This window comes from Salmo trutta, chromosome 27 (assembly GCF_901001165.1).
Source record: "Salmo trutta chromosome 27, fSalTru1.1, whole genome shotgun sequence".
NCBI classification, from domain to species: Eukaryota; Metazoa; Chordata; class Actinopteri; order Salmoniformes; family Salmonidae; genus Salmo; species Salmo trutta.
In genome coordinates this window covers 4,247,271-4,275,223 of record NC_042983.1, presented here as the reverse complement: position 1 = coordinate 4,275,223, position 27,953 = coordinate 4,247,271, and the positions used below count along the sequence as shown (strand labels likewise).

The 27,953-nt window shown below is 42.6% G+C and overlaps 1 protein-coding gene across 1 annotated transcript in view; it reads left to right on the top strand.

Annotated features, from left to right (window-relative positions):
• col27a1b (collagen, type XXVII, alpha 1b) overlaps positions 1 to 27,953 on the top strand; it is a 144,078-nt gene that overhangs the window by 6,630 nt on the left and 109,495 nt on the right. The window contains exons 2-4 of the mRNA XM_029716360.1: positions 4,702 to 4,772; positions 16,630 to 18,020; positions 23,030 to 23,083. Of these exons, the coding sequence (XP_029572220.1) occupies positions 4,702 to 4,772; positions 16,630 to 18,020; positions 23,030 to 23,083 (1,516 nt within the window). The remainder of the gene's footprint in view (positions 1 to 4,701; positions 4,773 to 16,629; positions 18,021 to 23,029; positions 23,084 to 27,953) is intronic.

The window sequence follows — 27,953 nt, the reverse complement described above, 5'->3', positions numbered from 1 at the left end:
CATGCTTGTTCAATGAACCATAAACAATTAATAAACATGCACCTGTGGAATGGTCGTTAAGACACTAACAGCTTACAGAAGGTAGGCAATTAAGCTCACCGTTATGAAAACTTAGGACACTAAAGAGGCCTTTCTACTGACTCTGATAAACACCAAAAGAAAGATTCCCAGGGTCCCCTGAAGTGCCTTAGGCATGTTTCAAGGAGGCATGAGGACTGCAGATGTGGACAGGGCGTTAATAAATTGCAATGTCCGTACTGTGAGATGCCTAAGACAGCGCTCCAGGGAGACAGGACGGACAGCTGATTGTCCTCACAGTGGCAGACCACGTGTAACAACACCTGCACAGGATCGGTACATCTGTACATCACACCTGCAGGATGGCAACAACAACTGCCCGAGTTACACCAGGAACGCACAATCCCTCCATCAGTGCTCAGACTGTCCGCAATAGGCTGAGAGATTCTGGACTGAGGGCTTGTAGGCCTGTTGTAAGGCAGGTCCTCATCAGACATCACCGGCAACAACGTCGCCTATGGGCACAAACCCACCGTCGCTGGACCAGACAGGACTGGCAAAAAGTGCTCTTCACTAACGAGTCGCAGTTTTGTCTCACCAGGGGAGATGGTCGAATTCGTGTTTATCGTCGAAGGAATGAGCGTTACACCGAGGGTTGTACTCTGGAGCGGGATCGATTTGGAGGGGGAGGGTCCGTCATGGTCTGGGGCGGTGTGTCACAGCAACATCGGACTGAGCTTGTTGTCATTGCAGGCAATCTCAACGCTGTGTGTTCCAGGGAAGACATCCTCCTCCCTCATGTGGTACCCTTCCTGCAGGCTCATCATGACATGACCGTCCTGACAATGCCACCAGCCATACTGTTCGTTCTGTGCGTGATTTCCTGCAAGACAGGAATGTCAGTGTTCTGCCATGGCCAGCGAAGAGCCCGGATCTCAATCCCATTGAGTACGTCTGGGACCTGTTGGATCGGAGTGCGAGGGCTCGGGCCATTCCCCCCAGAAATGTCCGGGAACTTGCAGGTGCCTTGGTGGAAGAGTGGGGTAACATCTCACAGCAAGAACTGGCAAATCTGGTGCAGTCCATGAGGAGGAGATGCACTGCAGTACTTAAAGCAGCTGGTGGCCACACCAGATACTGACTTTTGATTTTGACCCCCCCCTTTGTTCAGGGACACATTATTCAATTTCTGTTAGTCACATGTCTGTGGAACTTGATCCGTTTATGTCTCAGTTGTTGAATCTTGTTATGTTCATACAAATATTTACACATGTTAAGTTTGCTGAAAATAAACACAGTTGACAGTGAGAGGACGTTTCTTTTTTTTGCTGAGTTTATTACATTCAAACTAGTTGTCATCACAACTCAGCAAACTTCGATGCCTTATATGCATTTCTGCAAATATAAATGTTGAATGTGGTGTTAAAATATTGAATGAGGCAAAGGTGCAGAAAGCTGAGGATGTAGAAGTGACTATAGTAGTAGTAAGTGTAATAAGCCTGTGATCACTTGGTGACTTTCTGCTGTTATTGGGCGCTGGACTAGCACTCAGTGTCTCCCTGGCTGCCTGGCTGGAGTCTCCAGGCCTGCAGGTCATTGAGAGGCCTCACTCTGTAAGAGGAAACCGCAGAAGTCAATGAGTTTTTCAGATAGTGGACAAGTAGCTGCGCCGTAACCACATACTGTAAAGCGTTCTCATCCAGCTCAAATACTCATTGCTGGTGAATACTGCATTGCTGGCGAAACCAAATACATGCATAACATGCACTTTTACACTTTGGTCTTGATGGATTCCAACACTTATCCAGGCTAACATCCAGGCTGAAAACTACTTAGTGATATTCCCAGTCCATCATTGAGACTCATCCTTTGGCCACAACCACTTTCCGAATCTTAAGTTTGAAGTACGTAGTCATGGTGCTGAAAAACAAACTCACAGGATAATATAACCTCGTTATGTATGTCACGTCACTGTCTGACTCTGAACTGGAAGTGCTGACTGATGATTTAGTGTGCTGAGTTTCTTAGTGTTGATGTTTCCAGATGTTTGTCTCCCCCTGCCCTTGTAAATGAAGGACTTTTCCTAATTTTCCCCTTATCTTTGCCTCCTTGATTTCTAAAAACCATTGGCGGGGGTAATGCAATTACAAGCCATTGGAGGCCTTAGTCAGAGGTTGTGTCCCAAATGGACTTTTTCAAAATGTTCTTACATTACAGCCTTAATCTAAAATTGAGTAAATAGTTTTTTTTCCCCTCATCCATCTACACACAATACCCTATAAAGAGAAAGCAAAAACTAGTTTTTAGTATTTTTGCAAATGTATAAAAAAAACTGAAATATCAAATTTGCATAAGTATTCAGACCATTTACCCAGTACTTTATTGAAGCACCTTTGGCAGTGATTACAGCCTCGAGTCTTCTTGGGTATGACGCTACAAGCTTGGCACACCTGTATTTGGGTAGTTTCTCCTATTCTTCTTTGCAAATCCTCTCAAGCTCTGTCAGGTTGGATGGGGAGCATCACTGTTTTCAGTGATGCAAGTTTCAGGTCTCTCCAGAGATGATCGATAGGGTTCAAATCTGGGCTCTGGCTGGGCCACTCAAGGACATTCAGAGACTTGTCCCGAAGCCACTCCTGCATTGTCTTTCCTGTGTGCTTAGGGTCGTTGTCCGGGTGGGAGGTGAACCTTCGCTCCAGTCCTGAGGTCCTGAGGGCTCTGGAGCAGATTTTCATCAAGGATCTCTCTGTACTTTGCTCCGTTCATCTTACCCTTGAACCTGACTAGTCTCCAGTCCCTGCCTCTGAAAAACACCCCCACAGCATGATGCTGAAACCACCATGCTTCACCGTAGGCATGGTGCCAGGTTTCCTCCAGACGTGACACTTGGCATTCAGGCCAAACAGTTCAATCTTGGTTTCATCAGACCAGAGAATCTTGTTTCTTATGGTCTGAGAGTCTTTTAGGTGCCTTTTGGCAAACTCCAAGTGGGCTGTCATGTGCCTTTTTCTGAGGAGTGGCTTCCATCTAACCATTCTACCATAAAGGCCTGATTGGTGGAGTGCTCTAGAGATGGTTGTCCTTCTGGAAGGTTCTCCCATCTCCACAGAGGAACTCTGGAGCTCTGTTAGAGTGACCATCGGGTTCTTGGTCACCTCCCTGACTAAGGCCCTTCTCCCGCAATTCCTCGATTTTCCCAGGAGGGTCTTGGTGCTTTCAAACATCTTCCATTTAAAAATGATGGAGGCCACTGTGTTCTTGAGGACCTGTGCCTCGACACAATCCTGTCTCGGAGCTCTACGTACAATTCCTTCGACCTCATGGCCTGGTTTTTGCTCTGACATGCAATTGCCAGCTGTGGGGCCGACAGGTAATGTCCAATCAACTGAATTTTCCACAGGTGGACTCCAATCAAGTTGTAGAAACTTTTCAAGGATGATCAATGGAAACATGATACACCTGAGCTCAATTTTGAGTCTGATAGTATAGGGTCTGAATACCTATGTAAATAAGGTATTTCTGTATTTTTTTTTATAAATGTGCAAAATGACAAACAAAAAATGTTTTTGCTTTGTAATTATGGGGTATTGTGTCTAGATTGATGAGGAAAAAAGTTAATTTAATCAATTTTAGAGTAAGGTTATAACGTAACAAAATGTGAATAAAGTCAATGGGTCTGAATACTTTCCGAATGCAATGTAGTGCACTACTTCTGACCAGAGCCCTATGTGCTCTGATCAAAAGTATTGCACTATATAGGGAATATGGGCTCAGATGCAAAGCAGCCAGAGGGAGACTAAGTGGGAGCAGTACTCACCTAGCCCCCCCTGTGGGTCAGATTATCTGCCATGTGGATAGGACAGTGCCCGCCCCAGTGACTTGAACCAGCTGGATGGGCTTTGGGTAGAAGCAGTACTTCTGATGCTGGTGCTTCTGATGCTGCTGCCTCCATGGGTTACTATGCATGAGATTTGACCAAGAGCAATGACGTCATAAACCATGTATATACTACTTATAAACTAAGGATTAAATGAGTGCAGAAATTAATTTATAAACCTTCTACAAACCCTGTTACAACCTATACCCTATGGCAGTGGTGTAAAGTACCTAAGTAAAAATGAGTAGTTTTTTGTGGTATCTGTACTTTATATTACTATTTATATTTTTGACAACTTTTACTTTTACTCCACTACATTCCTAGGGAAAATAATGTACTTTGTATTCCTTACATTTTCCCTGATAACCAAAAGTACTCGCTACATTTTGAATGCTTAGCCGGACAGGACAATTGTCTAATTCACGCACTTATCAAGAGAACATCCCTGGTCATCCCTACTGCCTCTGATCTGGCGGACTCACTAAACACAATTGCTTCATTTGTAAATTGTGTCTGAGTGTTGAACTGTGACCCTGGCTATCCGTAAATTAAAAAAAAAGAAAATTGTGTCGTCTGGTTTCACATTTTATATTATTTATACTTTTACCTTTGATACTTAAGTATATTTAAAACCAAATACTTTTAGACTTTTATTGAAGTAGCATTTTACTTTGTGACTTTCACTTTTACTTGAGTCATTTTCTTTTAAGGTATCTTTACTTTTACTCAAGTATGAAAATGTAGTACTTTTCTACCACTTCCCTATGAATGAGTGTGTGTAACCATATTCTCTCTCTACCCCACAGGAGAACTCTGATACTCTGGACTATTCTCTATTGTACCTGTTTCCTGGGGCTAGCTCAAGCACATCCTGAAGGTGAGGTTTCATTATTTCATTCTGAAGTAAGGATTCAGAAATCCAATCATGCATGTTTATTGAGTTTTAGTATAGCTGTACAGCAGAACATCGTATTGCATATTGTCAGTTTCAATTTGGTACAGCCTTGTAAAAACACACTTGGAAAGAGCTGGGGCCAAACGTGTATGATTTAATGTAAAGGGGTGAAATGTGGACTGTAAAATGTATCATAACCCAGCTGAAACAGCTTTACTTCATTCAATCCTATCAAACATAAGTCCTTAATCATTTAACGTGTTTCGTGAAGTTGTTTGAGGATGAACTGTGACGGGGTCTGTCTGTCTGTCTGTCTGTCTGTCTGTCTGTCTGTCTGTCTGTCTGTCTGTCTGTCTGTCTGTCTGTCTGTCTGTCTGTCTGTCTGTCTGTCTAGTCTAGTCTAGTCTAGTCTAGTCTAGTCTAGTCTAGTCTAGAGGCTCAGCTGAAGCATGTTTATTCTGAGGGAGGTAACAACCCTATCTCCAACAGTAGTGGCTATCTCCTTTACCTCTTTCTGGTGTGGAAGTGTAGAGATTGTGGAGATAAAACGCTCTCTGTTCTATTTCTATTGTGGGAGTGGGAGATATGTACTGAAGATTCTGCGGGAATTATACGGAATCTTCTGATATCCTTCCCTCTTCTGTCTCTGATGCAACGGCTGCATTTACTGTGGAACTCTGCCGAGATTTTCTAATAAAGGATGTTTGTGGAGATCTGGATGTAATAGGGTCAAACCTAGAGTTTTGGCATTCACTGTCCCCCTTCCTATAGCAGACTACTTACTCCTATTATGTTATTACATTTCATCATGTATCTTTTATGTGCACCTATTAGGTAAATAGCAGACTGTAAAATAATCTCTCAGAACCATTATACAGATAATTGTAAGCTACAGTATCATGGGATATTCTGCTGATGAAGTAAGTTTTTGTTCTTGTCTTCAAGTTCAGCTTCAGTTTGATGTCCTTTCCATGTGTAGGGGGGTCTGTCCAGCGATCATGCCCTCCCTGCCTCCCACTTGCCTGCACATAGAAATGTCACAAATGGCACCCTACTCCCTATATAGTGCACCACTAAGGGCCCTGGTCAAAAGTAGTGATTCAAATAGGGAATAGGGTGTCATTTGGGATGCTGCATAATATACAGCCCACCCCCTTCCTTCCCCCCTAACATGACTTATGGCTCAACAGCCTTTAAGAATCATAGCTGCAGTGTCTGTACTGTTCTGTATTTCCTCTCTATTGTAGCACTATAATTCAACTCAGTGTTTAGTTGACTGTTGCCCACATTTGTTTTGCATTAGTCAAGGGGAAGTTGTACTTTCACATCTGAAGCCATGTACTGTAGTCTTTATGTGGGTCACAAAGAGGATTAACCGTTTCAACCACCTTACTTCAACCTGGTGCAGAGTTAAACATTTTTTGGGGGGGACAGATACAGAGATGGGGAGATTGATGAGAAAGAGATATCAGAGAAAGTGAGTGGCATAAACAGCAATCAAACTACTCCCTCCAGGGACAATGTGTGGTGTAGGGGCGGCAGCGCTACCTCTAGACCAAGCTGCAGAACCAGGGGGTTGTTTTAATGCTGATCTAAGAAGTTTTAAACACCAGATTCAGCCTTTATTGGCCTCAAACAGCATGGTACAACCACTGTACCTGGTGGTAGCCAGATGGTTTATTACGGTACCATATTTCAGCTACCTTACTCCATGTTAGACAGAGATGAAGGAGAGATGATTTGTATAAAGCAATACACCATTTACTGTAGGTGAGCCATACACTGTTAAAAGTGTTTTGTAACACTACAACTAGTGACAACTGAGCTGCCACCAATGTTAAGGAGACGAAACCTTAACTTTGCTAGCTGTTAAAACACATCATCCTGAAATGTTCTGGAACATGACATGGTGTTGTAACACCACTTAATCAAGAGTTGTGCAATACCTTGCCAGAGACTGGGAAAGCTACTGGAAAATGTTGAAAACACTATTATGGCGTTTCAAATCCTGTCCAGTGCAGAATTATATCCCTTCTTCTGGAGTTTCCAAATACTGTAAATGGGAGTCCCTTCTCTTATTTTGTATTCCCTGCTCTTATATGGTGTGTCTTATATGGTGTGTGTTGATAAACTCCTCATTGGTAACACCAAAAGGTCAAATGTTAAGTATTATTCTCAAATAAAAGACACCAGAAAAGATAGCTTTATAAAAATAGAAATGAATGAGATTGTCCAGGATAATAATTAATGAGTACATAGTACTTTTTCAAGACCTGATTTTAAAGCATCAAATGCTTTATTTTTTCTTTGCAAATTATCCAATGACAACAAAACATTAACAGGTCTTTCACATGGTATATTGATAAAGTAAGACAATTCTAAGATCTGTAAGGTATTTATCATATTCTTCAAAATCAAGAGAATATGACAGTGGAGGCTGCTGAGGGGAGGACGGCTCATAATAATGGCTGGAATGGAGTAAATGGAATGGCATCAAACCATGTGTTTGATACCATTCCACTGATTTCGCTCCAGCCATTACCACGAGCCCGTCCTCCCCAATTAAGGTGACACCAACCTCCTGTGATTACAGAGCACCACAGTAGGAGTCATAATACCCATAAAACCTAGCGGTCAAACAAGAAAAAATGGATCCAATTGTTTTTCCACCATTCATTTTTCCCATAGGGGATTTTAGGAACACTTAAAATAAGGGCTGCGTTTTGTGTAGACTTCCCCTGGTGTGACATTTTGATAACCGTGTAAATCTCTCTAGGACAAAGTGACTTTTATCAATATATTCACCTGTATTTACCCCCGCAGAAATGAAATGCTAATTAGCTGTTAATGTGGCTATCATAATGAACTACAAATGCCATGATGATCTGGATGAGACTGCCGAATCGAGGCAAAAGTTAGAATATCTGGATTATCTATCTAATGTCAGCTAAATTTAGTAATGAATAAATTGGCTACATTTCTTTAGCCCTCCTGCTGTGTTCCGGTTGAATTGGACCGAAGTTTTCTCTCTGAAAAATGTAGTTCATTTAATCTTATTGTCATAAGGTTCCATGACTTTGTCCACACAGGGCATCTGAACACACAAAATACATTTGGATGATTTTCATTACATTTTGGGTGTTTTATTTAACTTTTGTACACTTTTGTACAAAAATGACCGGTCATTAGAAATGAATGGGTGAGACTACAATTAGTGTATAAAATTGAGTTCAGCCACATGCCCATTTATCAAATGGACACACTTCCTCTCCCAGACCCCCACACGCATGTGTGTTTGAGCACACACACACACACACACACACACACACACACACACACACACACACACACACACACACACACACCTCACTCCCCTTCTTGGCTTCCATGGCAACCCCCACAGGAACCTTTCCCCAATAGAACACACCTGTTGGCATTCTCACAAACAATCACAACATTGTTTCAATAATATATAGAACTTTTCTCGCAGCTCTGGTATATAAAGCTTTTTTGAGGCCTTGCTCACAATTCATTCTGTGGCAGCACAATGACCAATCAATATGCTGTATGTGAGGCTCTTGATCATATCTTTGATCATGACACTGGTGAGGAGGAGAGAGTCCTTGTTAAACTTTGACACAAAGTAGTCTATGATAAATAGCACAATATGTTTCATCTGAGTATTTGTTATAGCCAAAATAATCCATACATTATGCTTTTTATTTACTCAAAAATGAGTTGTTTGAGCTCAGGTCAATGAGGCCTACAGGCCATTGATAGCAAATATAAGTTCAAAACTTGTAATGTTCACAAGAACTTAAGTTGATAAAAAGATCTAACACAACATTAGGTGTTAATACTGTATATGTATTATTATAGATTCATAATCAGCTATAATGGGGCGGTCATTTTGGACCGGGAACACAGAATTAATTATAATGAAACGAACACAACAGGAGGGTTAAATTGACAATTTTGTGAACTGTCTTGTGCAAGTTTTAAATGGAGACAATACCTGTAAACAAAGGTGTCAGCTAGAGATGACGTGCAGGAGCTTGCAGGGATTTGCAGTCTTGCATGATGTCTACTTTGATGGTAATTAGCTTCTTTTTTTTTATCTGGGAGTAAATAGAGTCGAATATATTGATAAAAGTCACCTTGTCCGAGAGAGACTTATCAAAGGTTATCGAAACGTGACACCAGGGAAAGCCTACACGAAACACAGCCCTTATTTGAAGTGTTTCTAAAATTCCCTATGGGAAAAATGAAGGATGGAAAAACTATTGGAACCATTTCCCTGTTTGAATGCTAGGTTTTATGGGTATTATGACACCTCCACTGTGGGGCTCTATAATATTCAGATATATTCATATATACATTATATTCAGATGGATTGAATCACAGTACAGTTGAGTTACATGATATGATTGACGATTAACAGTTCAGCAGTGGTGGAAAAAGTACCCAATTGTCATACTTGAGTAAAACTATAGATACCTTAATAGAAAGTTACTCAAGTAAAAGTGAAAGTTACCCAGTAAAATGCTACTTGACTAAGTCTGAAAGTATTTGGTTTTAAATATACTTAAGTATCAAAAGTAAAAGTAAAAGTATAAATAATTTAATATTCCTTATATTAAGCAAAGCAGACGGCACCCTTTTCTTGTTTAAAAAAATTCCTGATAGCCAGGGGCACACTCCAACACTCAGACATTATTTACAAAAGATGCATTTGTGTTTAGTGAGTTCGTCAGAACATAGGCAGTAGGGATGATCGCATGTTCTCTTGATAAGTGCGTGAATTTCAAAATGTTTCTGTTCTGCTAAGCATTCAAAATGTAACGAGTACTTTGGGTTGTCAGGGAAAATGTATGGAGTAAAAAGTACAATATTTTCTTTGGGACTGTAGTGAAGTAAAAGTTTTCAAAAATAGAAATAGTAAAGTACAGATACCTCAAAAAACGAGTTAAGTAGTACTTTAAAGTATTTTTGCTTAAGTACTTTACACCACTGCATTTCAGTTGGCATTAGTCTGTGATCCTTGATTGGCTTTGGATAGGATTGACCAGCCGGTGGCTGAATATGGTTTTCTGCAGGGAGAGCAATAATGACAGTACACAAATGCATAATTAGTAACTAATTGTTGTAATATAAACTGCTAAATTAATATACAATACTCAAACATATCAAAAGCAATATGCAAATACATAATGAATAAAGCTATGCAAATATAGCAACAAGATAACAATATGAATGTCAAAAGTGGGATGCAATAACATGTAGCATAGTAAACCAACGCTAGAACAAGCTTAATTGCAGTGGCTATTTAGTGTAGCATGTAACATGTGGGAAAAACATCAAACAATAGATAAAGCTCATTAAGCTAGTAGGAAAACAAGCCAGCAGTATTAACTACAAATCAGGGTTAATTTTTATTTTAAAAAATGAACGCAAGAAAGGTTCAAACAATGACGTACTGTATCAATTTATCAGCCTACATGTAGCATCAACAAAACTGATCAATTAATCAAAATGGCTGCTTGACTTGGACTATTAGCATGCTACACAAAACAAATGTTCTTGTTGAATTCCTTGTGAATTCCTTTTCTGTTGACTTCTTCAATGTGATACTCACGTTTTCCTTGACGCATACTTTCTTGGATTGTTTTGGAGAGTTTCACCTGAGTATTTGGTGTGCCCTCACCTCTCTGTATTCGTGAAGGACCCATATTGAAGGGAGGTGACTTCTTTAGTATTATGGTGGTCCCCCAGAATAATAATTATATAGGTGAATGACGCTACCTACTCTATTGGCTGTGTATCAGCCTACTATTCTGCAGTGTGAATTCATTACACTTTGTGAAAAAATTGCCTTACCAACTAACCCTGCACCCATTAAAACCTCACCTATTCTACTACTTTGGTACTCTCTAATCCTACTGCAGGCTAGCAGCCTGGGAGGATGGGACACTATCGTTCAAAACATCTTGTAACTCTTCTGCAGTAAAATCTTGTTTTCCCAAGTACTTCTCTGCCGCTGCCACCACAACATCTATCCTCTGATTTATGTTCCATTCCTGCGGTACAATTGGCAACCATGGCCATGAGCGCCAAAAAAACAACCATATCGAAGCACATGTTATTCCTATCACTCTTTTTTGGCCTCAGCCTACTCACAGGGATCCTCTTAGGTCCAGGGTAAGGGACCCTATCTTCCTCTACTACTCTCTTCACTGCCTCAGCATCAGACACCTTCTGCACTACTCTGATCTTGGCAACCTCAAGCTGCCTTTCTCTCACGGACACCTCTGATCTCCTGCACAATGGGTACCCATACAGTTTAGTGCGGACCCATTACACCTTTTGTTTGTCTGAATTTGCAGGTTTTACGCACCAGCCAAGCTTCTGGTAGAGATCGATGGTCCCCTTTTGATTACACATAAAGTTTACACACACACACACAACTGTTTCCATCGATACTACACATTCCTTTGTCTCATGTCATCCTACACACTGCTGCCACATGACACCTAAAACACTAATGGATTCGGGACAAAAGTTCACAGTATAACGGACAAATCCTAACTTAACTCTATCTGATAAAGACTCTGCATCAAAACTCAGTAGTACAGACAGTATCTTTGTTTCACCAAGCTGTCCACTGGGTCTGTGCCGCACTAAACTGTGGGCGTCACAGACACCGGGAATCTTCAACTTCAGTCGATCCACTTAACGCCATTCCAGTTATCACTCCTTTCAACAGCGCCCTGCTCCAGAGAGGAAAGCAAGTCACAGTTATTGTCCCCAATCGCGTGGTGCGGAGAGCATGCTCCCTCTGGATGGCAGGAATAATAAAAAAATGTAAAATAGAAACAATTCCACTTCAAGTGGACAACATTCCTCAACCTCTTCTCCACCCAACCCGACAACACATACTGTATGGATCTGCCAGAAGGCAAATATCCATTCTCTCCAAAAATCTCACTCCCACTTGGCCAGAATCATAATTTTCATCATCAGGATGAGGCTCAAGCTCGGCGGTCTTCACTGCACCTGCCAGTTAATTCATCTTCACTCTCGTCACTTTCAATTTCCTTCTGTATCTCTTACAAAACCTGTCTGCCATTTTACACCCACCTAATTTTACACCCACCTCATGGCCCAAGGGGAGGTGGCTGCAAACTTGCCTGTTTTTATCCTTGACAATAGAGTTTGCTAGTAGAGGGTTCATCAGTTTTCTCTTTTTTTTCCTGTCTGCCATTTTACACCCACCTCATGTCCCAAGGGGAGGTGGCTGAAAAATTGCCTGTTTTTATCCTTCACAATAGAGTTTGCTAGTAGAGGGTTCATCCGCCTCCATGCCCGAGACTGGGGGAATTCTGAACAGTACAACAAAACAATGTTTGAAGTTCACATTTTGCTTTTAATTGGAAAATGTGTCTTCTGATATGGGGGCCCAGGCTTTACCTCAATGGGATTAACAAGTTCCTCACATGGAACGTGTGCTTGAATGGGTAACATTAAAAAATGTGACATTTTACTGCCCCAGAAGTCGCAGAATAAATTCCCGCTATAATCTGTCCCACTTCTTCTCTGTCTCCTCCTGTTTCTAATCTGTGTAAATAATGAATTACCACAAAAATATTCTCCATAGGCCCTGTAGATGGGTTAGCTGGCAACGTCACGAAAACGGTGAGCACGATTCAATGGGGCAGAAGTTTGTTAATTGTTGTGATTGTGGATGGCCAGATAGCTACCATCAATTACAAGAAACTGCCACGTGGGAAATCGGGACTTGTTTCAGCTAGTTTCATCTTGTTCTTGATACCATGTCTTGTTTAGAGTTATTTTGACGGATTTCGCTAGCTAGCTAACCAACAACTGTAACGATATAGTATATTTGATAGACCACAAGTGCTCATTGTGCAAAGGTCTTTATGTTTTCAATAAACATTGGAGACAAAATATAGTTTACATGTTGTCAACAATCTAAGTCAATCCCGTCTGTTTTGCCCCATAGTTGCACACACATTGGCTTTGTTTTGCTAAACAACCAACCCATCTATTTAGACTTGAGAGAAGTTCAAGTATTCAGCAAAAAAATATTGACTTAAGTCCATGGTCATGTAACAGTATCCTCTCCCATGTGGAAATTCTGTAAGAGTAATGTATTTGCCAGTTATTTGATGGTCCGACCGCATTATGTCCCCTATCAACACTTTGTAAACTTTTGGTGCCAGCGAGAATGGCATAAGAAAGTCGTCAAGATGACTAGCTTGATCGAGCCTCCGCCATGTATATCTCACTAGATCCAGATATTTAAGCATCCATATATCCGCATATATCCACTAGTTATCCACTAGTTATATATCTACTAACTGTAATAGCCTACAATAAGTAGTAAAATATTGATTGAAAATGTTCATCATTCAATATTTAGGCTATAAACCATTTGAATTTCTAAACCATTTGATTGTATGCGTTTTGATGCTGCTTTTTACATGCACTGAAACCGCAAATGTTTTTCACAACACTCTCTTAAAAACACCAATATCCAGACTGAAGAACAAGTGGATGTTTCAGAGTACATCCACTCTGTTTTCAAACACATTCTGTGTATCATAACCCTTAAATTGGGTTTACATTCAAACACCCTCCAAAACACCAGATCTCAGCTTAGGTGTATTACTTTTCATGGTTTTATTTCACAATGAGGGTGTTTTGAGTCATGCTATTTTAACAGTGTAGAGCCCTCAATCTCAACTCTAGACCTTGAAGCTAGTTCCACTGAATTTTTTTTCATTGTACCCCTCTGATCAGGGACTGATTTAGACCTGGGACACCAGGTGAGTGCATTAGTTATCAGGTAGAACAGAAAAACTGCAGACTATGGACCTCGTAGGGTAAGAGTTGAATACCCCTGGTGTAGAGACTGGACTGGACTTTATCTGGTTGATCTCCTATCAGCTATTTAAACCCAAGTGAGGTGTGACAATGTTGTAACAAGTGTTGAACGTTTTGCTACAACAACTCGTCTGATTTATTCGAAACTTTCTGGACCATTTGATCTCCTGTAAGTAAAGCTGCTTTAAAAAAATGTATTTCTTACTAGCAGAGGTGGCAGGTAGCCTAGCGGTTAAAGCTTTGGGCCAGTAACCGAAAGGTCACTGGTTCAAATACCCAAGCCGACAAGGTGAAAAACCTGTTGATGTGTCCTTGAGCAAGGCACTTAACCCTAATTTGCTCCAGGGGCTGAACCTGTAGGTAGGCTGTCATTGTAAATAACAAATTGTTCTTAACTGACTTGCCTAGTTAAATAAAAAGATGATGGCAGATGAAACTTCAGACTTTCACAATAGAGTATTTCTAGTCTTGGTGAAGGAGTCATGGTTGTCGCTATAAATTATATTTGAGTTCAATTCACCTAAAATATGCACTGATTTGAAATCTGCACATATAAAATATTAATGGAATAACTAACACTTTAAACAAAGCACTGTAACTGGCATATGGTTACAACAATTATATTTAACCTCCATTCATTCCCATAAGATGTAATTAAATCATGGAATATCCAAGCTACTGTAATGTTTCCACAATACAACTTAATAACCCTTAAATCTGACCTCCTCTTACAGTCAGTTCCAGTCCTCATCTTTACACTGTACTCAGCAGAACATATTATTTCCAGACAAAGAAAATATTTTAAAAAATTGTCTGCGCTGTAGATCTGTGGATATCCGTTGTGCTGTTAAAGGTCCAATTTTCAAATGATCAACATTAAATAATTTCTGAGTAACAATTCGGTACCGTATTGTTATTGTTTTCAATGAAAATGGTAAAACAAACCAAAAAATTGCTTCTTAGCAAAGAGCAATTTCTCAACAAAAATTTTGCCAGGACTATCTGGGAGTGTTCTGAATGGGGAAGGGAAAACAAGCTGTTATTGGCAGAGAGGTTTGGAGCTCTCTTTCTTATTAGTCTATAAACTAATTTAACGCTTAGGTGATGACACCAGGTAGGCCAAAACTCCATCCCACAAAAACAGGCTGAAATTTCAGGTGGTGTTTTCAAACAGCTCTTACGCTAAAAGGGTATTATCATAATGTTCACAATTTCACAGTATTATTCCTATCTCATAGTATGGAAATATATACAGTACCAGTCAAAAATGTTGGACACACCTACACATTCAAAAGTTTTTATTTATTTTGATTATTTTCTGCATTGTAGAAAAATAGTGAAGACATCAAAACTATGAAATAACACATGGAATAATGTAGTAACCAAAAAAGTGTTAAACAAATCAAAATATGTTTTATATTTGAGATTCTTCAAAGTAGCCATGCTTTGCCTTGATGACAGCTTTGCACACTGTTGGCATTATCTCAACCAGCTTCACCTGGAATTATTTTCCAACAGTCTTGAAGGAATTCCCACATACGTTGAGCACTTGTTGACTGCTTTTCCTTCACTCTGCGGTCCAATTCATCCCAAACCATCTCAATTGGGTGATTGTAGAGGCCAGGTCATCTGATGCAGCACTCCATCACTCTCTTTCTTGGTCAAATAGCCTTTACACATCCCGGAGGTGTGTTGGGTCATTGTCCTTTTGAAAAACAAATGATAGCCCCACTAAGTGCAAACCAGATGGGATGGCGTATCGATGCAGAATTCTGTGGTAGCCATGCTGGTTAAGTGTGCCTTGCATTCTAAATAAATCACAGACCATGTCACCAGCAAAGCACCAGCAATCACACCTCCTCCTTCGTGCTTCACGTTGGGAACCACACATGCGGAGATCATCTGTTCACCTACTCTGCGTCTCACAAAGACACGGCGGTTGGAACCAAAAATCTCAAATTTGGACTCGTCAGACCAAAGGACAGATTTTCACCGGTCTAATATCCTACCTTGTCACAACAGAACTGATTGGCCCAAACGCATTAAGAAGGAAAGAAATTCCACAAATTAACTTTGGCCCGTGGACTATAAGACTATAAAATGAGTTGATCCTGCAGCTGTACTTGAACACAATGAACACTGTCCACAAGGTATCAGATAGGCATTCTCCATCTATTTTAGTGCATGAGTGATGTCTGGTATCAGAAAATCAATGCATTGTTCACAATCAAACTATGCTTCTCAGATTTTCACTGCATCTTCACTGTTGTTTTGCTTAAAGCGTGCCATGATTGATGGACCATCTTGCCAGTCTATGACTTTGACAACATTTGAATGCCACTACTGAATTAAACCAAACACGTTATTTACATTTTGCAACTCAGAAGAGGCTCTCTGTCTCTCAGAAATCCTGTAAAGATGGCTGAACGCCTGGAATATGTCCTTCTAGCATAGATCTCCTCTGTCAAGTCCACATCACTATTACTCGCTCCTTCTTTAGTGAGGGCAGACAGAAAAGACAAACATCATGATAAATACCATGCCACCTTGCTGTCACATCACACCTTTGCAACCAGTAATCTGACACCATCTGTAAACTGTCTATAAGCACCCTGATGTTGAGTCTTTGTGTCTAAAACACGCTAGTTTTTGCAACACTTTTTAACCCTATTGAACTTCCATTCTCTCTCTAGACTGTCTGAATATGTTTTGCACACCTACTGTATGAGATATGGCCATTGTGTAATCTGTGATTCTTCTGGTTCTCTGTAGATATGTGACATTGTGTGACTTGTCGGATAGTGTGTTTCTTCTGCTTGTCTATAGATGTAGACATGGTGGGATCTCTGTGATCTGTGTGTCTCTGTCCTCTTTCTCTGTAGATATGACCATTGTGTGATGTGTCTGATGGTGTGTTTCTTCTGGTTCTCTGTAGATGTGGACGTCTTACAGCAGCTGGGGCTCACAGGGACAAGGACCGGAGGGGGTTCATCGTCCTCAGGGGCCCGTGCTGCTCCCCAGGGGGTCATCCCCTTTAAGTCTGGGGTCATTCTCACCCAGCGGGCCAGGGTCCAGGCCCCCCTGTCTTCCATCCTCCCCACTGCCTCCTATCCCACCACCAACCTCTCTCTGATCCTCAGCCTGAGCTCCCACCGCATCAACAGCGCCTTCCTCTTCACCGTCCTGTCCAAGAGGAAGAGACTGCAGCTGGGGGTCCAGTTCATCCCGGGGAAGGTCCTGGTCTACGTTGGCCAGAAGGACTTTGTCTATTTTGACTATGACGTTCACAACGGCCTGTGGCACAGCCTGGCCCTGGACATCCAAGGCCAGAGGGTCTCGTTATATACTTCTTGTGGGAAGACTAGTGTACATGCAGATCTGCATTCTAAAAAAGAAGAGGCCCTGGATCCCGAGGGCTCTTTCCTCTTGGGTAAGATGGCCCAGAACTCAGTGCAGTTTGAGGGTGCCATTTGCCAGTTTGATATTTACCCCTCTGCCAAGGCAGCTCATAACTATTGTAAGTACATAAAGAAACACTGCAGGGAGGCCGACACCTACAGGCCTGTAAATCTCCCACCCCTGCTACCTCTGATCCCCTCAAACCCAAACTTTACTGTCACCCTCCACACTCCTCTGCTGCCGACTGAGTTAACCAGGAAAGTCCAGAGTCCTAGTCTGGTCTTGGCTGGGGACAGAACCAGGACTAAGCTTGTTGTCCCGACCAACCGCCCCACAGTGGCGCCAACCCTCTCTGTGCGTGAGAGTTTTGTCACACCAAAGTCTGGAACTATGTCCCTGTCCCTTCCTGCGACTGTCGCCCCGACAATGGCCAGGCCAGGATTAGAGCACCCCTTAGTGGCCAAGACTCAAACTGTTACTGTACCCCTCAGGACCAGCGGAACACAAACATCCCCAAAGCCAACATCCCGTGGCGACAGCAGTGCTAAAAAGAGCATGGCAGTGGAACCTGGTGTTAAAACCCCAAAGCCCATAGGGAGCAGATTGGCTGCTGCACCAACCCTTTCCACCACCATCCGGCCACTAAAGAAGAAGCCAGACCTCCAAACCACGGCAGCATCCAAACAAGGCTCTTCTTCAAACTCAAACACCTCCATCCTCTACATCCAGAGAAATCAGCTGACCGTGCTGGCTGCAAAGAAACCTGAGCCCAGAGTGACCAGTGTGGAGGCTGTCAAACCCACCTTGTTTATCTCTGTCACTCCGCCTGCCACAGATGGCTTCCAAACCTGGGACCTGGAACCAACCCAGTTCTCACTGCTGGCTGGGCCGGGACCACCTGGACTAAAGGGAGAACCGGGACCAGCGGTAAGAACATGTTTTTAAATAGAGATGTGTGTCACAGGAGGTGGGCGGAACCTTAATTGGGGAGAACATGTTTGTGGTAATGACTGGAGTGGAATCATTGGAATGGTATCAAATACATCAAACATATGGTTTCCAGGTGTTTGATGCCATTCCATTTGCTCCGTTCTGGATGTTATTATGAGCCGTTGTCCCCTCAGCAGCCTCCACTGGTGTGTGTGTATGTACAGTATGTATATATATATAGTTCAATGTACAGGAGGGACTCCTAACCTGCCTGGCATGTGTGGCAGCAGGCTGATGTTTTAAACTCCTGATATATTTCACACTGAGCTTTGGGAGCTGTTCTGTACTGTTCTGCCCCTAACCCCTTCTCCGCCCATTATGTTAAACAAGCAGGGAGCTTGATGCTAAATCGCTCGGTGGATGGTGAGGCGGTAGGGGGTTGGGTGGGTGGAGTAGGTTCAGCCCTCTTAAAAAGCCCCTGACATGAAGTCCTTCCATGGGTTACAGCCATCGAAGTGCCCCCCTGAGCCCTGTCTGTGTGGTGCCACTTAGAAGTGGCACTTTTAATAGTTAACCGGCTTTCAGTTTTGCATCTGTTCGGTTTATTGGAACACATTGCATAGGCTTCATCTACAGTATATATTTTTTTATTTTATTCTTCTATCTAGTAATTCAGCAGGAGCTCACCAAAATGTGACCTACCCTATAGCCTGCTCGCTAGCGCCCCCCTTATCAAGTATAAACGGCTTGTGGGCCGGTGCTAGCTACTCTTCAGAGTGTTGCTTGCTAATGTGAGATTTCCTTTTTAGCGGGATGGGTAGAAATAGTCGGGCCCACAGAAGGGCCCCGCCAGCCAGTGGTCTGTGTGTCTGAACTGAGGGCCTGACGCCGGGGTGAGAGATTCCTCCCAGAAGGGCGTGTGACTGTAGGAAGAATGGAGACCTTTAGAGCAGGTTCAAAGGTCATGGTGGATGAAGCACCTCGGAACATTTGACAGCTTCGGGAACCAACCATACGTTGCATGAAGTGCTTGGGGTTCTAATATGAAGTGCAAGGAATGCTTGGTTTGATGGTTGGGATTGGAATGGGATTTGCTGAGTGTGTTAAAATTACGATTCTGGTCCATTTTGTTGAGTTAAACCTGTGTTGGGAGGTTGAGGTGGAGGTTTTTAAGGTGAAGTGTCTTGGGAAGTGTCTTTCTCGTCTTGGGAAAACAATGAAAGTTATAAATGGATTTCCAAGAAAGCAAACTCACATTGTATTGAGAAATTACCTTTTTATGACTCATGTCAGATGTTTGAACAGCTTTCAAAACTATAACAAGCATGACTGTCCAGCTCATAACAGACCATTGATAGCTCATAGCGTGTAGGTCATTTGTTCTTGTTGGAACCTTGCAATGTTATGGTGCCCAGATGTGATTGCAGGCTTGAGGCTTTGCTTGTTTTGAACGATCTCATGAAATGTGAGTTATCAGTCATTTCAGACACTTCTTGGCCTTCACCATGTGTCCCTATGTCATAGACTATTTCAGATGTTTTCATGTATTGTATTGTGGCGTCAAGATCCAAAGCGACCAAAAATCTTCTCACAATGTCTTATGTTAATGTAGTAGATGATAACAATGGCTTGTGCTACTAAGTAAATGTCTGCCCTTAACTCTGTCCAAAGCTAAATCAAATATTGATCTCAGATATTTTTGTCAGTATGGCATAGCTCATTTTTGGATGTATATATATATACTGCTCAAAAAAATAAAGGGAACACTTAAACAACACATCCTAGATCTGAATGAAAGAAATAATCGTATTAAATACTTTTTTCTTTACATAGTTGAATGTGCTGACAACAAAATCACACAAAAATAACCAATGGAAATCCAATTTATCAACCCATGGAGGTCTGGATTTGGAGTCACACTCAAAATTAAAGTGGAAAACCACACTACAGGCTGATCCAACTTTGATGTAATGTCCTTAAAACAAGTTAAAATGAGGCTCAGTAGTGTGTGTGGCCTCCACGTGCCTGTATGACCTCCCTACAACGCCTGGGCATGCTCCTGATGAGGTGGCGGATGGTCTCCTGAGGGATCTCCTCTCAGACCTGGACTAAAGCATCCGCCAACTCCTGGACAGTCTGTGGTGCAACGTGGCGTTGGTGGATGGAGTGAGACATGATGTCCCAGATGTGCTCAATTGGATTCAGGTCTGGGGAACGGGCGGGCCAGTCCATAGCATCAATGCCTTCCTCTTGCAGGAACTGCTGACACACTCCAGCCACAATAGGTCTAGCATTGTCTTGCATTAGGAGGAACCCAGGGCCAACCGCACCAGCATATGGTCTCACAAGGGGCCTGAGGATCTCATCTCGGTACCTAATGGCAGTCAGGCTACCTCTGGCGAGCACATGGAGGGCTGTGCGGCCCCCCAAAGAAATGCCTCCCCACACCATGACTGACCCACCGCCAAACCGGTAATGCTGGAGGATGTTGCAGGCAGCAGAACGTTCTCCACTGTGTCTCCAGACTCTGTCATGTCTGTCACATGCTCAGTGTGAACCTGCTTTCATCTGTCAAGAGCACAGGGCGCCAGTGGTGAATTTGCCAATCTTGGTGTTCTCTGGCAAATGCCAAACGTCCTGCACGGTGTTGGGCTGTAAGCACAACCCCCACCTGTGGACGTCGGGCCCTCATACCACCCTCATGGAGTCTGTTTCTGACCGTTTGAGCAGACACATGCACATTTGTGGCCTGCTGGAGGTCATTTTGCAGGGCTCTGGCAGTGCTTCTCCTGCTCCTCCTTGCACAAAGGTGGAGGTAATGGTCCTGCTGCTGGGTTGTTGCCCTCCTACGGCCTCCTCCACGTCTCCTGATGTACTGGCCTGTCTCCTGGTAGCGCCTCCATGCTCTGGACACTACGCTGACAGACACAGCAAACCTTCTTGCCACAGCTCGCATTGATGTGCCATCCTGGATGAGCTGCACTACCTGAGCCACTTGTGTGGGTTGTCTATTCCATTTGCACAACAGCATGTGACATTTGTCAATCAGTGTTGCTTCCTAAGTGGACAGTTTGATTTCACAGAAGTGTGATTGACTTGGAGTTACATTGTGTTGTTTAAGTGTTCCCTTTCTTTTTTTGAGCAGTGTATATATATATATATATAATGACCCGTCACTCATTATATTGAAGAAATATACGCACATTATGCAGGCCCTGCTGTGAAGAAATTCACTGGCCTGGGGTACTGATGACGTTTACCCACATTTTCCATCGTTAACTGAGGCCCAAAGAGCCTCGCTTGTGCTTCTGCAGTGAGGGCATCCACACTGCTATGTACGTCATAGCCACCTAAAGCTGTGAGAAACATGTTTATTGGAGAGCTAGCTGATGCAGAGCTGGATCCATCCTCCTCATGCTTGGTCAAGGTTGACGTTAGCAGGATCTAGGCCTAGTGTGTGTCTCTTCTGGCATGATAATGTGTAAGAATGCCTTTCAAGTTCCACTGCTATGAAACACAGGTCTGTTTTCCTAGGTTTACACCAGCTAGAAAAACTCTGTAATTTAGAACGAAAAATCCCACAACTACAATTTGTTTCTATTCATGTCAGTAGAATTATAGAGTATACATGCTTCATAGCAGTGCAATTCTACAAATTTACTGGAATTTTGATAGAACTGTCGCCAATCTTCATTTGAGGGCCTTACTCACGTGTGAGTTTGTGACCGCAGTCTGACTATTGTAGTCTTCAAACACTGTTGAACCCCACCGCAGTGCAAGCTTGGCATCTGTGAGGCTACACATGGGTCCTGGCATAGCCCACAGTGGTATTTGATATATTCAAGCTGTCAGTGTCATTTCAACTGTGGACCACACCAGAGCATAAACAGCCTTCTTTCAGCACTCTACTCCAGCAGCACTCTCTGAGAACAGGTCTCCTCAATGGGTACTTACAGGCTTGTTCGATAGAGACTTGTTTCTATATCTGTTTAAATAAGTCTTAGTAGTAGTCTTGTGGTGCATTTTCAGACTCAGCTCCAGCTCCGAAAAAAAGCCCCCCCAAAAGTTATTAGAAGTTAAAGTCTTAGTAGGGTAGTTAAAGTGTCCAAATATCACCAATTCTATGAAATATCAAGCCTTCTCCGGAGCAAGTCTATATGTTATATGTACACCATTAAGTTCCTACTGTATGTTAACAAAACCGAATGTCATATTAAGCTGTTTTTTCATTTCCTCTTTCCTCTGTGTTTTTATGAGCCTGGTGCTAGTGGAAATGTGGAAATGAGAACCAAACCTAACATTTCAAACTAATAGTCTGCTCTGCTTGGATTTGCAGAGGCTGACCCCTCATTAGCAATGACCTTTGAGAGCTGGGCTAATCCATGTGTGTAATTGGTTTAAAGCTAGCTGATGCCCGTAATTAACAAGAGTGGCTGTGGTTGGACTCGAGCAACGCAGGCCCTGGTCCACCGTCCAGGCCAGGACCCCCTGCTTGCTCCCAGCACAATGACTCACACTTCCATATCCAAGCACTGTAGTGGTTTTGGAACTGGTATAATATTGGTTTCAGTGGGAGTGAGCCATAGCAGGCTTAACAATACACTCTCAGCGACTCTGCCAACATTTAAATCAAAGACCTAAGCTGTACTGAATGTAATAGCCTAAACAGAATGGCAAGGAAAAGAACGAAGCCTTGTTTCGATATGCATTTCTGAAAATAGGTTTTGAGGCTGCCAAGTATAGCAGTACTGGGTGGATGGATAGGTGTTTTACTGCCAACTTAATTAAGGCTAATGAAGGCAATTAGCTTACCTAGCAATGACATGTCATTATGTGGATTGCATGTTACATTTCCAACTCTCAAGTTCTTTCACAACTATTTTTATTCAAGTACTGTTCTCCCACTTGGATTCAATCAATCAATTCAAGCCCTTTCCTGTAAACAGTTGGTTAGTGTTCTTACTTCATGCTTTAATTCATTGACATCTTTTATTTTCCCCTTCCAGGGACTTCGAGGACCTCCTGGGAAGACAGGGATGCCAGGGAAGAGTGGGTCACGGGTGAGTTTCTCTTTGTCGCGTTCTTGATTCTCTTGGTGTACACTAAAACAGTCATTCTCAACCAGGAAGCCTATGACCCCTGTGGGAGTTTCAGTGGACCTCGAAATGAAAAAGATTGAGAACCTATGCACTATAACCAATGACAGATAAGCTTCATAAAAAAAACTCCCATCCTTCAGTCTTTCTTTCCATTCAGAATCACATACTGTAGCTAGCTACATCCTTTATGCTAAGCTCTGTGGATCCTGTTCCCTTGTCTGGTCCATTGTACTGTCTATATTCCAACATCAATACATACAAATACACCATTAGAATGGCTCTGGAGAGGATGTCTGACATTTTACGTGCTCCTACCTAACTAACTGTGTTATTATGTTAGTTTTTTTACATTGTTTGTAACTTTTTTTTGGATCTTATTCTGTACACAATGTTGCTGCTACCATCTCTTATGACCAAAAGGATATGTGAAGGATATACTGCTTTTCTGGGAACAGGCCCAAATCCCCGTCATTTGCGTAAAGAGAAGACGGAGAAAAAGGGAGCGGAGGTCGGGCTGCCTTCTGAGAATTCGTAGGCGAACGAGTAAAACCCCACTGCCATCCGTTCTATTGGCAAACATGCAATCATTGGAAAATAAAATCGATGACCTATGTGCAAAATTATTCCACTGACAGGACATTAAAAACTGTAATATCTTATGTTTCACCGAGTTGTGGCTGAACGACGAAATGTATATATTTGTAAACAACAGATGGTGCACAATATCTAAGTAAGTCTCAAGGTTTTGCTCGCCTGAGGTAGAGTATCTCATGATAAGCTGTAGACCACACTATCTACCTAGAGAGTTATCATCTGTATTTTTTGTAGCTGTCTTACATACCACCACAGACCAATGCTGGTACTAAGACTGCACTCAATGAGCTGTATACCACCATAAGCAAACAGGGAAAATGCTCATCCAGAGGTGGTTCTCCTAGTGGCCGAGGACTTTAATGCAGGGAAACTTAAATCCGTTTGCCAAATTTCCACCAGTGTGTTAAATGTGCAACCAGAGGGAAAAGAACTCTAGACCACCTTTACTCTACACACAGAGACGCATACAAAGCTCTCCCTCGCCCTCCATTTGGCAAATCTGACCATAATTGTATCCTCCTGATTCCTGCTTACAAGCTAAAATTAAAGCAGTGACTCAGTCAATAACAAAGTGGTCAGATGAAGCAGATGCTGGAATATGTTCCAGGATTCTTCCGATGGCATTGATGAGTACACGACATCAGTTACTGGCTACATCAATAAGTGCATTGATGACGTCGTCACCACATTGACTGTACGTACATACCCCAACCAGAAGCCATTGATTACAGGCAACATTCGCACTCACCTAAAGAGTAGAGCTGCGGCTTGTTGGATGTGGCAAGGCTTGTAAACTATTACAGACTACAAAGGGAAGCACAGCCGAGAGCTGCCCAGTGACACGGGCCTACCAGGTGAAGTAAAATACTTCTATGCTTGCTTCGAGGCAAGTAACACTGAAACATGCATGAGAGCAACAGCTGTTCCGGACAACTGTGTGAGCACGCTCTCCGCAGCCGATGTGAGTAAGACCTTTAAACAGGTCAACATTCACAAGGCCGCAGGGCGAGATGGATTACCAGGACGTGTACTCCGAGCATGTGCTGACCAACTGGCAAGTGTCTTCACTGACATTTTCAACCTCTCCCTGTCTGAGTCTGTAATAACAACATGTTTCAAGCAGACCACCATAGTCCCTGTGCCCAAGAACACTAAGGTAGCCTGCGAAAATGACTACTGACCCGTAGCACTCGCATCTGTAGCCATGAAGTGCTTTGAAAGGCTGGTCATGGCTCACATGAACACCATTAATCCAGAAACCCTAGACCCACTCCAATTTGCATACCGCCCTAACATAATCTACAGATGATGCAATCTCTATTGCACTCCACACTGCCCTTTCCCACCTGGACAAAAGCAACACCTATGTGAGAATGCTATTCATTGACTACAGCTCAGCGTTCAACACCATAGTGCCCTCAAAGCTCATCACTAAGCTATGGACCCTGGGACTAAACACCTCCCTCTGCAACTGGATCCTGGACTTCCTGACGGGCCGCCTCCAGGTGGTAAGGGTAGGTAACAACAAATCCGCCACGCTGATCCTCAACACCAGAGCCCCTCAGGGGTGCGTGCTCAGTCCCCTTCTGTACTCCCTGTTCACTCATGACTGCATGGCCAGGCACAACTCCAACACCATCATTAAGTTTGCCGATGACACAACAGTTGTAGGCCTGATCACCAACAACGACGAGACAGCCTATAGGGAGGAGGTCAGAGACCTGGCGTGTGGTGCCAGGACAACAACCTCTCCCTCAACTTGATCAAGACAAAAGAGATGATTGTGGACTTCAGGAAAAGGAGGACCAAGCACGCCCCCATTCTCATCTACGGGGCTGTACTGGAGCAGGTTGAGAGCTTCAAGTTCCTTGGTGTCCACATCACCAACAAACTAAGATGGTCCAAGCACACCAAGAAAGTTGTGAAGGGGGCATGACAAAACCGATTCCCCCTCAGGAGACTGAAAAGATTTGGCATTGGTCCTCAGATCCTCAAAAGGTTCTACAGCTGCACCATTGAGAGCATCCTGACTGGTTGCATCACTGCCTGGTATGGCAACTGCTTGGCCTCCAACCCCAAGGCACTACAGAGGGTAGTGCGAACGGCCCATTACATCTCTGGGGCCAAGCTTCTTGCAATCCAGGACCTCTATCCTAGGCAGTGTCACTGGAAGGCCCTAAAAATTGTCAAAGACTCCAGCCACCATAGTCATAGGCTGCTCTCTCTGCTACCACATGGCAAGCAGTACCAGAGCGCCAGCTTCTACACCCAAGCCATAAGACTCCTGAACATCTAATCAAATGGCTACCCAGACTATTTGCATTGCCCCCCCCCCTTTGCATAGTCACTTTAATAACTCTACCGACATTTACATATTGCCTCAATTACCTCGACTAACCGGTGCCCCTGTACATTCACTCTGTACCGGTTCCCGCTGTATACTGCCTTGCTATTGTTATGTTACTGCTGTAATTATTTGTTACTTTTATTTCTTATTCTTCTTTTTTTTAAGGTATTTTTTATTTTTTTTAAACCACATTGTTGGTTAGGGCTTGTAAGTAAGCATTTAACTGATTTGATTTGATTTAACATTTGATTTGATTTAATTTGATTAATAGTGACTTGAAACAGACAGGCTTTTTGAGCATTATGATTAAGTACTCAATAACATCTTTGGATTATGGAGCATAAATCATCCTAGGTTTAGTTTCCATTGGCTCTGATCACACTGTTTGTCTGCTGCCAAAGTATGCCTGTAAAGCTGGAGAACAAGAAGTAGCTGTAGCATTATGATATTCAATGGCGCCAGAGTCGAATGAGTGAGTGAAACCTAGTCATTGAGTTTATCCCATAAGGTCTTCAATGTATGGGGAATATAGGAGCAATTCAGTTGTTAAAGAATGAGTACGTTATGCAAAACTGAGATAAAGATCTCTGGATTAGTATGAAAATACCATACTATCAGGTATTTATACAGTGCTAGTGCTTCATTTTCACTTAGCTTCTATGTTAGGTACTTCTACTTGTATGAGTATCTTCAGTGTGTTGGTGCTGTAAATCGAATCCTTCACTATTGCCAGTCTTCTCGACTTGGGGACCTATTTTTAATCGTTGACTGCGTTTGAGAACAGTATAGGAGTTTGTTTGTGATTATGAACAAAAACGTGTTGATGCTTTGTCTTTCTGAATTTTGTTGTTGTTGGGGTTAGACTCTCTGTGACCTAATAGGGTTATTCTTTTCTCTGTAGCTGTTGCAATTTCAATCTAACCCATGTTAACCCATCTAAGCCATGCCATATTAAAATAGATACTCAGTATAGACTTTAAGCAGGACTAAATCCACCCCCAGCAGAGTTATATCAGTATCACAGGAAACTAGTGGATCAGTGGATCAAGAGTTGATATGTAAGATAGAGCATCAGCTCTTCTTTTATTTGGCTTGTCAGGGATTTTCTATTTTAGAAAAACAAGATACTGCATCTTCTGTGTTTGGGATAAATAGATGTCAAGGATGGAGTACAGGAAGTGAGTTAAGAAAGAGACAGATGCCCTCTGGCTAGGTTGCACTGTATGTGCGTGTGCCGGAGCTACAGTACCTGCCTACTCTGTGAGACTGTGCTACTATGCCTGCCCTGTGTATCTGGGCTGGGGGCTGGGATGAGGCCTCAGAGGGGTAGGCTGTGGGAACCCAATCACTTTAACTGAAGAAAGAGGGCTTTGTCCCCATCTTATTAAATTCATTTAAGAGCTAACCTAGTGCTCACTACCACCTCCCTCCAGTACACTACCTCCATACAGTTCATTCATGATCAAGAGCCTGAGACCACACTCCAATTCACTATGGAATGAATGATTCTTGAGTGATTTGGCGGTGCAATATCTTATACTGTATGGGGCAGCCGAATCCTCAAATGTTCACTTAGTCATGCATTGATGTCAATGGGAGACTAAGTGAAAATGTGACTTAAGTGAAAGTTAAGATTTTTCCCCAAGACTGTATGATGGCTAAAGTAAGTGGTTGAGTTTCTGCTTGCCTGTCAAGTGGATCTGGATATCTCTTCTCTTTGGCTCAGCAAACAGAAACACAAAGGAACCACTTTGATTCTTCTAATCTGGACAAAGACATAATAAACCGTTTAAATAGTGCAATGGCATTGCAGTAAGACACCGCTTCTTTTCTATGACCCTTGTAAACTTTCTGAAACTGTCCTTGATTGCTCTGGAAGGTGGATACTGA